A 13,138-nucleotide genomic window follows, 5' to 3' on the forward strand; every position below is an offset into this window, starting at 1 on the left:
CAATCTCACTATCACAACGAGACATTACATAGATATATTGTAATCTTACTATCACAAGGAGACATAACACAGTTATATTGTAATCTCACTATCACAAGGAGAAATTACACAGCTATATTGTAATCTCACAATCACAAGGAGACATTACTCAGATTTATTGTAATCTCACTATCACAAGGAGGCATTACACAGATATATTGTAATCTCACTATCACAAGGATACATTACACATATGTTTTGTAATCTCACTATCACAAGGAGACATTACACAAATGTATTGTAATCTCACTATTACAAGGAGACATTACAGAGATAAATTGTAATCTCACTATCACAAGGAGACATGACACAAATGTATTGTAATCTAACTAGCACAAGGAGACATTACACAAATGTTTTGTAATCTCACCATCACAAGGAGACATTACAGAGATAAATTGTAATCTCACTATCAAAGGAGACATTACACAAATGTGTTGTAATCTCACTATCACAAGGAGACACTACAATGATGTTTTGTAATCTCACTATCACAAAAAGACATAACACAGTTAAATTGTAATCTCAGTATCACAAGGAGACATTACACAGATGTATTGCACAAGGAGACATTACACAAATTTATTGTAATCTCACTATCACAAGGAGACATTACACAGATATATTGTAATCTCACTATCACATGGAGACATTACAGAGATAAATTGTAATCTCACTATAACAAGGAGACATTACACACATGTATTGTAATCTCACTATCACATGGAGACATAACACAGTTATATTGTAATCTCACTATCACAAGGAGACATTACACAGATGTATTGTAATCTCACTATCACAAGGAGACATTACATGGATAAATTGTAATCTCACTATCACAAGGAGACATTACACAGATGTATTGCAATCTCACTATCACAAGGAGACATTACACAAATGTTTTGTAATCTCACTATCACAAGGTGACACAACACAGTTATATTGTAATCTCACTATCACAAGGAGACATAACACAGATGTATTGTAATCTCACTATCCCAAGGAGACATTACACAGATATATTGTAATCTTACTATCACAAGGAGACATTACACAGATATTTTGTAATCTCCCTATCACAAGGAGACATTACACAGATATATTGTAATCTAACTATAACAAGGAGATATTATACAAATGTATTGTAATCTCACTATCACATGGAGACATAACACAGTTATATTGTAATCTCACTATCACAAGGAGACATTACACAAATGTGTTGTAATCTCACTATCACTAGGAGACATTAAACAAATGTATTGTAATCTCACTATCACAAGGAGACATTACACAGATGTATTGTAATCTCACTATCACAAGGAGACACAACACAGTTATATTGTAATCTCACTATCACAAGGAGACATAACACAGATGTATTGTAATCTCACTATCACAAGGAGACATAAAACAAATGAATTGTAATCCCACTATCACAAGGAGACATTACACAGATGTATTGTAATCTCACTATCACAAGGAGACATTACACAGATAAATTGTAATCTCACTATCACAAGGAGACATTACACAGATGTATTGTAATCTCACTATCACAAGGAGACATAACATAGTTATATTGTAATTTCACAATCACAAGGAGAATTTACACAGATTTATTGTAATCTCACTATCACAAGGAGACATAACACAGTTATATTGTATATTGTAATCTCACTATCACAAGGAGACATTACAGCGATAAATTGTTATCTCACAATCAAAAGGAGACATTACAGAGATAAATGTATTGTAATCTCACTATCACAAGGAGACATTACATAAATGAATTGTAATCTCACTATCACAAGGAGACATTACACAGATAAATTGTTATCCCCATACGTAAACATGTCTACGATCACCATACATAAATACACCACATACGAGGAAGTGTGTTGTTAATGATTAAGTCGTCTATAGGACAATAGAGCAAAGTTTTACTAGATGCAGTATCAAATAATCTGTCTTTGCGTTGTACAGGGTTATCACCCTTGCGGATTGGTATCAATTGTGACGTCATTTCTTATGAGAAAATATTTTCTCAGAAAAATATTATGTTACACTTAAACAAGAATTCCACAGAAGTGGATGTGTCGCCTGAACAGCATCACAAAAAATAGTTATTTACAGTTGAAAATATTGTTAATAATTCAGTGATAAATCTACGTGCGCATCCCGAGTCCTGGACTCACAGAATTTTAAAAGGACCTATGAAATTTCTGGGAATGGGTATCTATAACACTGTGGGACCCATTGTTTTCACAAAAACCACTGAAAAGGACCCACGAAAAATAACCGTAGATTGAACACTGATAATTAGTTAATAAGTTATCAATACCCGTAACTCTTGCAAATATTGATGGATTTTGGCCAGTATTGAACCCATTTTAAATCTCATTGATATAAAGCAATACACCAAATTTGGTTGAAATCGGACAATAAATACTGAAGCTATATAGCGGAAACCATGTTTTGACGATTTTAAAGTCCAGTAACTCTTGCAAATATTGACAGATTTTGACCAGTATCAAACTCATCAAAGATCTCATTGATATATAGCAATACACCAAATTTGGTTGAAATCGGACAATAAATACTGAAGCTATATAGCGGAAACCATGTTTTGACGATTTTAAAGTCCAGTAACTCTTGCAAATATTGACAGATTTTGACCAGTATCAAACTCATCAAAGATCTCATTGATATATAGCAATACACCAAATTTGGTTGAAATCGGACAATAAATACTGAAGCTATATAGCAGAAACCATGTTTTGACGATTTTAAAGTCCAGTAACTCTTGCAAATATTGACAGATTTTGACCAGTATCAAACTCATCAAAGATCTCATTGATATATAGCAATACACCAAATTTGGTTGAAATCGGACAATAAATACTGAAGCTATATAGCAGAAACCATGTTTTGACGATTTTAAAGTCCAGTAACTCTTGCAAATATTAACAGAATTTGACCATTATCAAACTTTTGCGAGATCTCATTGATATAAAGCAGTATACCAAATTTGGTTGAAATCGGACAATAAATAATAAAGTTATCAAGCTGAAACCATGGATTTATCTGTTTTGACAATTTTAAAGTCCCATAACTCTTAAAAATATTGACGGATTATGACCATTATCGAACTCATCCGAGATCTTATTGATATAAAGCAGTATACCAAATTTAATTGCAGTATACCAAATTTAATTGAAATTGGACAATAAATAATTAAGTTATCGCACAGAGATTATTTCCCTGACGCCGACACAGACGCTGACACCGACACCGACATAGTGATACCTAAGTGTCGCCCTTGCGTTGCAAGCGACACAAAAAACTATCAAATACCCGCAAGGGCAGTTAACTCTGTAATATACAAATACAGAATTTCACCAAACAGAACTTGAAAAGACAACAAGAGGCCTAGAGGGCCTGTATCACTCACATGTTTTTCTTAACTAATTATTACAAAAACTCTTACAATCAGAAATACCGAAATTGACCCGACGCTTTCTTTCATTTTGAATCCCAACCATATAATGCTGGTATCAATATCCTATGACTACGAGTGTTAGCCAATGCTTAGAGTCAGAGAAGAAGTTGTTTATATGAAAGTTGCCATATTGATCCCTTTTGGCCCTGCCCCTCAGGGGTTAACTCCATCATTTGTACAATTTCGAAACCCCATCCTATAAGGATGCTTAGTGACCATTGCATTATGAGTGATATCCCATGCTTAGTTTCAGAGAAGAAGTTGTTTATATGAAAATTGCCAAGTGCCCAACAGGCCCCTGGAGACAGGACCCTTGTACAATTTTCAGTCAGTAGTCCATAATGATGGTCCCAGTCAAACTTTGTGAAATTCTGGCCAGAGGTTATGAAGAAGAAGTCTATTTTTGAAGGACGGACGGACGAGGAGCTGGATGTCAGATGCCAGACGCTGCAGTATTGCATAAGCTCACCTTACCATATAGTTATTAAGTTGTCATAGAGTTATTGTTTATCTATTCTGACAATTCAGACAGACGCCTGTTGTCATAGAGTTATTGTTATCTATTCTGACAATTCAGACAGACGCCTGTTGTCATAGAGTTATTGTTATCTATTCTGACAATTCAGACAGACGCCTGTTGTCATAGAGTTATTGTTATCTATTCTGACAATTCAGACAGACGCCTGTACATACCTTTGTCATCTATGGTATTCTTTGACAGATCTAGACTATGTAGACATGTAGCACTATTGGACAATAAAGCTGTTGATAGCTTCTGAACAAAATCTCTGTAAATAAAAAAAACACTTCATACAACAGATAGTTCTTCACTCCATCATTAATAATTTGGTTACACATTTCAGCTTTTATTATATATATAAATAGTGTTCTTATCCCTTATTCAACAATTTTTAACAAGAAACCGAGTCTGGAAGTGTATTCAACATAATTTTAGAAACAAGACTTAAATCACTAGACTATAAACTTAAGTAACTACAGTAACTGTTACTCATTTGCATTTAAATCTCAAGCTTAACAGATGAAAAGGTATATTGCTCTAACTTTAATCAAAGACTTGTAGTTGAGTTGACTTTATTTTCATGAATTCTTATCGCCCCCAAATTTAATAGATTTGTAATAAGTCTTTATAAGCATTACAGTATTCCCTGAGCAATATATTGAAAGGTTCATTTCAGAGTCACAAGTCTAATTTATACAGTGAGTTCTGAGTCACCGCTCTAATTTATACATTGAGTTCTGATGAGTCACCAGTCCAAGTTATACCCTGAGTTCTGAGTCACCAGTCCAATTTATACCCTGAGTTCTGGGTCACCAGTCAAAGTTATACCCTGAGTTCTGAGTCACCAATCCAAGTTATACCGTGAGTTCTGAGTCACCAGTCCAAGTTATACCTTGAGTTCTGAGTCACCAGTCCAAGTTATACCTTGAGTTCTGAGTCACAAGTCCAAGTTATACCTTGAGTTCTGAGTCACAAGTCCAAGTTAAGTCACAAGTGAATAGTTTTATTTCTAAAGAATCAGATTTAACCTAAGAGTCTCCATGGTTTGATGTTGTGAGTGAGACGTATATGAGTTTATTACACAGTCAAGTCTTTTGATCCTTGAGTCACTGGGGTTTATCCTAAAGTTATAAAAGTCATCATACAGGTATTTTTTTTTATTACAAACCAAGTCAATTCCTGGGTCACGAGACTACATTTGATCCCCCAGATGAGTCATAATGGGGGTGTATTTTTAAGTCATATGAGTCAATATGCAGTAAATGAATTGAGTCAATTACTGAGTTATCACACTTATAACTTATGAGGCACCAGAACATAAACTTACGAGTTAATCCCAGAGTTACTTAAACACAATTCCTTTATCACAGCATTTCTTCTCATCACCTTGAAAACTTCTAATTGAGCATCCAATGTCTGTAATAAGAAGAAATGATAGTCTTGTATCATTCTCTCAATACTCAATTCCTGAGAAACTCATAATAAAATAAACAGCATGAAACATTAAAGTTAGAATACAATGTAAAAATAAATACTATTCTATCAAATATGCTAATTCAAATTACCAAGAACTACTTTATTTTCACAAACCAGCATTAGACAATATTAAACATATTCACAAATACATAAATATCGTGATCAAACAATAATTCTCTTAGCATTTAAATTCACCATCAAGCTCTCTCATGGAATTATGTGAAAATTTGTCCTTGCAAAAATAAAACGATTTACAATACATAGGGTAACCTGTAAAACATAAGTTGTACCACTTAGAGGTATATGAATTAGGCTACTAACTTACCAATTTGACATCATTTGCATCTAACTTAGTAAACCATGTATTGTGTTCTAATGCTCCTATAATAGGCACAAGATCTCTGGAAAATAACAAAACACACAGCAACATCAAAGTACTGAAGTACTGAAGGAAATACAAAACACACAGCAACATCAAAGTACTGAAGTACTGAAGGAAATACAAAACACACAGCAACATCAAAGTACTGAAGTACTGAAGGAAATACAAAACACACAGCAACATCAAAGTACTGAAGTACTGAAGGAAATACAAACACACAGCAACAACAAGTAAATATGAGGAAATACAAAACACACAGCACAACAACAGTACTGAAGGAAATACAAAACACACAGCAACATCAAAGTTCTGAGTACTGAAGGAAATACAAAACACACAGCAGCAACAACAAAGTACTGAAGGAAATACAAAACACACAGCTAGTAAACATCAAAACAAGTATGAAGTACTGAAGAAATACAAAACACACAGAACTGAAGTACTGAAGGAAATACAAAACACACAGCAACATCAAAGTACTGAAGTACTGAAGGAAATACAAAACACACAGCAGCAACAACTGAAGTACTGAAGGAAATACAAAGTACTGAAGTACTGAAGGAAATACAAAACACACAGCAGCAACAACAAAGTACTGAAGGAAATACAAAACACACAGCAACATCAAAGTACTGAAGTACTGAAGGAAATACAAAACACACAACAACAAAGTACTGAAGTACTGAAGGAAAAAACACACAGCAACAACAAAGTACTGAAGTACTGAAGGAAATACAAAACACACACAGTCAAACTGGAAGGAAATACAAAACACACAGCAACACAAATACTACAAGTACTGAAGTACTGAAGGAAATACAAAACACACAGCAACATCAAAGTACTGAAGTACTAAAAGAAATAGTGTCTGTATTTAACAAGAAGCCCAATTGGCCTTAATGGTCATCTGACTGTTAATACAATATATAATGGAAATGAAATAAACAGACAGTTGTATGTTTAAAGATTGTAGCATATTTGACCCCTGTGACCTTGAATGGCAGTTAAGGTTATTCATTTGAACAAACTTGGTAGATCTTCATCACAGCATGTCACAGGCCCAATATCATGTCTTAAGGTTTCTTAGTTATTCACAAGAAGTTGCTTGAAGACTTTAGCTTATTTGACTCCTGTGACCTTGAATGAAGGTCAAGGTCATTCATTTGCACAAACTTGGTAGTTCTTCATCACAGCATGTCACGGGCCTAATATCAGGTCTCTAGGCCTCTTAGTTATTCACAAGAAGTTGTTTAAGGACTTTAGCCTATTTGACTCGTGTGACTTTGAATGACAGTCAAGGTCATTCATTTGCACAAACTTGGAAGCCCTTCATCCTAGCATGCTACAGACCAAATATCTGTACCCTAGGTTTTGGTTATTGAAAAAAAAGTCATTTGAATGAAAAGTTTAAGAACGGTGCACAACGATGGACAAAGCTTGATGACTATACATCCTAAAAACACATAGCAACATCAAAGTACTGAAGTACTGAAGGAAAAACAGTGTCTCTGGAAAATGATTAACGAAACATCATTATTCTGATTAAAGACATGCATCATCAATAGAAACCGAAATAATTAAATTCCTATCAATATTGTTGCAGCTGAATGAAATAATCTACATTGGTAAGCTATGAACTTAGACATGAGTAACTTACCGAGGTTCTAAGTGGTCAAAATCGCGGAGGCAGAGTTCTCTGGAGTCTTGTGATAGGTAGATTGTATCGATATCCTAGTGATACAGAAAACAAAAACTTTTTAAGCACAATAAACTTCTACAGTGTGAGCAGACAAAAATATCTAGTACACATTCAAAACATTACCTCTGTCCTGAAGGGTTGCACAAAATTATAGCTATTGTAATGTACCCATTCAACATCTGCATTGAAGAGTAACATATAGTTAAAAATAGTTACATGCCCATTTAACCTCTGACCTGAAGATTATATGCATATGACAGTTGTATAAAGTAACAATCCCATTTGATCTCTACCCTGAGAGGTCACATATAATTATACATAGTAACATACACATTTGACCTCTGCCTTTGATGAACCCATTTGACCTCTGTCCTTAAAGTCACAAACAGTTACATAAAGTAAGGAACCCATTCTGCCCTTTGACCTCTGTCCTAAAAGTCACACACAGTATATATATAGATACATACCCATTCGACCTCTGCCCTGAAGGGTAGGCTGTGGTAGTCACACATACAGGCATACATCATTGTGTAACCCCCACAGGGACCTGTCTCCTTGGAGATGTTTTTCGTCATGTCTGTCATCATCTTCGTCCGTTCTGGTGGGCTCACATCAATTTTCTTTATTAACCTCCTGTTTTAGATATAAAATTCTTGCTCAATTGTTCATGATAGCAGTTATGTCGAAGAATCAAATGAATTATGTTTTGAATTTCATAAAGCATTATCTTTAGACCCAGATAAAATCAAAATTTGTGAATTATCTAATTTTACAATATTATTGTCTAAGGATGCTGTCACACAGATTTGATTTCACTATCTAGACTTCTTAAAATATGCAAAATTTAATCACATTCAAAAATAAGTTGGTATGGTTTAACAAGTTTAACAAAATTAATAAGTCATTAACATGTACAAAGAAAATACATGTATTTAGTAATATTTTCAACAGTGGTTCTCATAGAAAAGACCATAGTAATTTTCCTCCGTCATCGATTCAGTCACATTGAAAGTTATGAGACTAGGAACTCTGATATACAATCAAACCTCAATGTATCAAAGTTCAAGGGACTGACAGAAAAACTTCAGAAGATCAAGACTTCGAATCATTCATGGTTGGAATTTGACCTATGTTTATTTTACCATGTTATATGTTGATTTATAAAACTTTGATTCATACATGGTTTGTTAGTAATGTTATACAGTGAAGAAATTTGGGACCAAGCAAAAAGTTCAATACAGCAAGAAAGGTTTATCAGAGTTTAAATCATGTAGGTTTGACTGAACGTTTTGAATGCCAGTGTTACGACATACTCTATAGTGAAGTCTGGGAAGATGTGGCGTAGGGATACAGCCAGGTGTGTGATCATGTGATTCACCTCCTCCGTCTCGACCTCCAGGGTCACAAAATTGTACGTCTTTCCATCCACCGTCACCGATAACTGTAAACAAACAGATATGTCTATAAACTGAAGTCAACCAATCACAACCAATCAACTCATTAGCCCCTGAAGACACATTTGGACTTTTCTTATTGTAGGGCTGGAACCATACACCTGCTGCTGTATCAGTACCATATTTGACCCAATTAAATGATTGAGAGGGCATTAATAGGACCACATTGGGACTTGCCATTTATAAAACTATTGCATAATGTAAGTCATATAAATTTGGAAAAGAAATCAAAGAAACCATTGGTATTGATATCATCAGTCTGCATTTAATTCAAGGTAAGAGAAACTGAGGCTTCCAAAAGGGAGAGGAGCTCTTAAAGGAATGGGCACAATATGATGAATCAAACCTGGACCAGATGGAATGGAACAGGACAGGACGCTAGTATCTAACACTATATGTCTATACAAACACAGTTATAACAGAAACTTCTGGGGACCATGAAAATCACTTTTTTATAAGCATATAGTACATTATACACATAAAGATATATTATACTGACATTGACAGGGAATGAAAATTATTACGTTATAATCATAATGTATAAAATTATAGCTTACCTGGTTTGGTTTTTTACTTTCTATGGCTTGTATGTCCAGATAGTTAAAGTTATTCTCCAACTGCAATAAAGGAAAGGCAATGTAATTATTGATGATTGTGATGCATGTATTATTATGTACCCATTAAAGTTTAAAATCTCAAAGACCGAAAACAGAGTAAACGAGCATTGTTTTGCCATTTGGGCCACCTTGCAGAATTCCTCTAGTTAATTAGGTGAGTTCAGGTGATACAAGACTGAAGTACCAAGTTACAAAGTTGATATTATGTTACATTACCCGGTAATAACTGAAGTGCCCAGTGATATATAGTAGTGATTGAATTTCATTATCATTAACAGATAATGTTAATCATAAAGTAAATACACAATGATCGACACATTATTGTAGAGGTGTATAAGGCTGTCAATGTACACATACACATGTGTATGTACTATTGCATGTAAACATGAAGGCTAATGTCATTATAATCATGCAGGTAAAATACCATTGAATGTTTTATGCACACCTGTGCTACAATTAACATTGTATTCTAATTACCTGTTATAATTACCATAAAACTTTAGACATCCCAGTGTAAGATCATACATGTCCTATTATAAAAAGTTTTAGTACATGTTGTCTATTAAAAAGGAAGCTCAATCCAGATCTCCTTACAGAATATTACACAACCCTGACTCCCCACATGTGTGACCCCTTCACCATAACTTCCCTGCACACCATAAGGAGATCCTCATTAGCAGTAGTGTTTACAACCCACAGTTTATAGTCTTTGTCTGGGGCCTATCACTGTTATCTCTCTAAGGATCTACAATCCAACCATTGTAACAAATAAACAGATAAAGTGTTGAATCTGTGGTATAGTTTGTGGGCCAGCCTGGAAATGAAGGTTTTTTATTATGTGAAAATGGTCTTGATACAACAGTCCTAGGAGTCTTAATGGCTATAGCTACACCAGTTTAAAATAAATGTATATGTAAATGGGTCCCTTTTTGCTAAATGTATTGTATATCATCCCTTTAAGCTAGCCAGTGATATATATTCAGCTATATAGTGTGCAAATTATGTATCAGATATCTGGGCCATTTGGTTATTGATGAGGTGTTAAAATTTACATTTGACCCATATGACCTTGAATGAAGGTCAAGGTCACTTATTTGAACAAAACTGGCTTAGAAGGCCTTAAATTCACATTTCATTGAGACTGCTTTTGATGGTTATTACATTTCACTTCTGGGGAACTATGGATGAATGTCAAGGTCATTACTGTTTAAATCAAAAATATTCTCTATCATTACATATATTATACCGTAGACCTAAAATGAGAAGAAAAAAAATTTAGATGTAAATTGTGTACAAAATGGTGCATGCAGTGCAACCATTCAACAAACAAGCTTACAGTAAGTGTTGCAAGCAACACATGCCCCCTGCCGTCAATTACATTTACGCTATCATTGTATGAAGTTTGCCCCCTGCCGTCAATTACATTTACGCTATCATTGTATGAAGTTTGAACAAATTCTGTGGTTATGATCCAGAAACTAAAATTTGTAAAACAATCTATTTTTAGTAACTGTGACCTTTGTAGTTGACCTTTTGACCCCAAATTCAATCAAAAGCCTTGTCACCCATGCTATTATTGTATGAAGTTTCATCAAAATTCATCAATTTGTTGTCAAGTTATTTTCTGGAATCCAAATCCGACAGACAGATATAAAGACAGACGGATGGGAAAAAACACTATAGTCTCCTCTGGTTTCACTGGAAAGGGATTAATAAAACAAGAGGCCCAGAGGGCCTGTATCGCTCACCTGGTTTGTAATGCCTAGTAAGGTTCATTGTTTCTTTTCTGAAGGAATTTGAATATTTACCTCTAATTCCCCTATTGGGCCCCACTCTTTCTGCTCAAGGGGGTCAATACAAAAATTATAGGAATTCTGTTAACCCCAAGGATGTTTCTGGGCCAAATTTGGTTAAACTCCAAGCAGAACTCTAAGACTAGTAGCGATTTATAGGATTTACCTAAATTTCCCTATTGGGCCCCGCCCCTCCTGCCCCCAGGGGGTCAGAGCAAAAATTTATACAAGTTCTATTCTCCTTCCCCCAAGGATGTTTCTGGTCAAATTTGGTTTCAATCCATGCAGAACTCTAGGACAAGTAGCGATTTATAGGATTTACCTCTATTTCCCCTATTGGGCCCGCCCCTCCTGCCCCCGGGGGGTCAGAGCCAAAATTTATATAAGTTCTGTTCCCCTTCCCCTAAGAATGTTTCTGGCCAAATTTGGTTACAATCCATGCAGAACTCTAGGACAAGTAGCGATTTATAGGATTTACCTCTATTTCCCCTAATGGGCCCCGCCCCTCCTGTCCCCAGAGGGTCAGAGCAAAAATTTATACAAGTTCTGTTCCCCTTCCCCCTAGGATGTTTCTGGCCAAATTTGGTTACAATCCATGCAGAACTCTAGAACAAGTAGCAATTTATAGGATTTACCTAAATTTCCCCTATTGGGCCCCGCCCCTCCTGTCCCCGGGGGGTCAGAGCCAAAATTTATACAAGTTCTGTTCTCCTTCCCCCAAGGATGTTTCTGGCCAAATTTGGTTACAATCCATGCAGAACTCTAGGACAAGTAGCGATTTATAGGATTTACCTCAATTTCTCCTATTGGGCCCCGCCCCTCCTGTCCCCGGGGGGGTCAGAGCCAAAATTTATACAAGTTCTATTCCCCTTCCCCCAAGGATGTTTCTGGCCAAATTTGGTTACAATCCATGCAGAACTCTAGGACAAGTAGCGATTTGTAGGATTTACCTTAATTTCCCCTATTGGGCCCCGCCCCTCCTGTCCTCGGGGGGTCAGAGCAAAAATTTAAACAAGTTCTGATCCCCTTCCCCCAAGGATGTTTCTGGCCAAATTTGGTTACAATCCATGCAGAACTCTAGGACAAGTAGCGATTTATAGGATTTACCTAAATTTCCCTTATTGGGCCCCGCCCCTCCTGTCCCCGGGGGGTCAGAGCCAAAATTTATACAAGTTCTGTTCCCTTTCCCCCAAGGATGTTTCTGGCCAAATTTGGTTACAATCCATGCAGAACACTAGGACAGGTAGCAATTTATAGGATTTACCTCAATTTCACCTATTGGGCCCCGCCCCTCCTGCCCCCGGGGGGTCAGAGCCAATATTTATACAAGTTCTATTCCCCTTCCCCCAAGGATGTTTCTGGCCAAATTTGTTTTAATCCATGCAGATCTCTAGGACAAGTAGCGATTTATAGGATTTACCTCAATTTCCCCTATTGGGCCCCGCCCCTCCTGTCCCCGGGGGGTCAGAGCAAAAATTTATACAAGTTCTGTTCCCCTCCCACCAAGGATGTTTCTGGCCAAATTTGGTTAAAATCCATGCAGAACTCTATGACTAGTAGCGATTTAAATGAAATGTTGACGGACAGACGGACAGACGGACGACGGACGACGGACGACGGACGACGGACGACGGACGGACGCCGCGCCATGAC

General features: G+C 36.1%; 1 protein-coding gene across 11 annotated transcripts in view; it reads right to left on the reverse strand.

The window, feature by feature from the left end:
- LOC138315389 (F-actin-uncapping protein LRRC16A-like) overlaps positions 1-13,138 on the reverse strand; it is a 71,901-nt gene that overhangs the window by 38,120 nt on the left and 20,643 nt on the right. For 10 of the 11 annotated variants that reach the window (XM_069256380.1, XM_069256376.1, XM_069256378.1 and 7 more), the window contains exons 3-9: positions 9,633-9,692; positions 8,935-9,062; positions 8,089-8,254; positions 7,580-7,653; positions 5,866-5,941; positions 5,392-5,480; positions 4,238-4,332 (exon numbers count right to left, since the gene is read on the reverse strand). In XM_069256380.1, coding sequence (XP_069112481.1) covers positions 4,238-4,332; positions 5,392-5,480; positions 5,866-5,941; positions 7,580-7,653; positions 8,089-8,254; positions 8,935-9,062; positions 9,633-9,692 — 688 coding nt within the window. Of the gene's footprint in view, positions 1-4,237; positions 4,333-5,391; positions 5,481-5,865; positions 5,942-7,579; positions 7,654-8,088; positions 8,255-8,934; positions 9,063-9,632; positions 9,693-10,169; positions 10,245-13,138 lie in introns of those variants that run through there. The other variant, XM_069256382.1, reaches the window with a different exon arrangement.

This window comes from Argopecten irradians, chromosome 2 (assembly GCF_041381155.1).
Source record: "Argopecten irradians isolate NY chromosome 2, Ai_NY, whole genome shotgun sequence".
Classification (NCBI taxonomy): domain Eukaryota; kingdom Metazoa; phylum Mollusca; class Bivalvia; order Pectinida; family Pectinidae; genus Argopecten; species Argopecten irradians.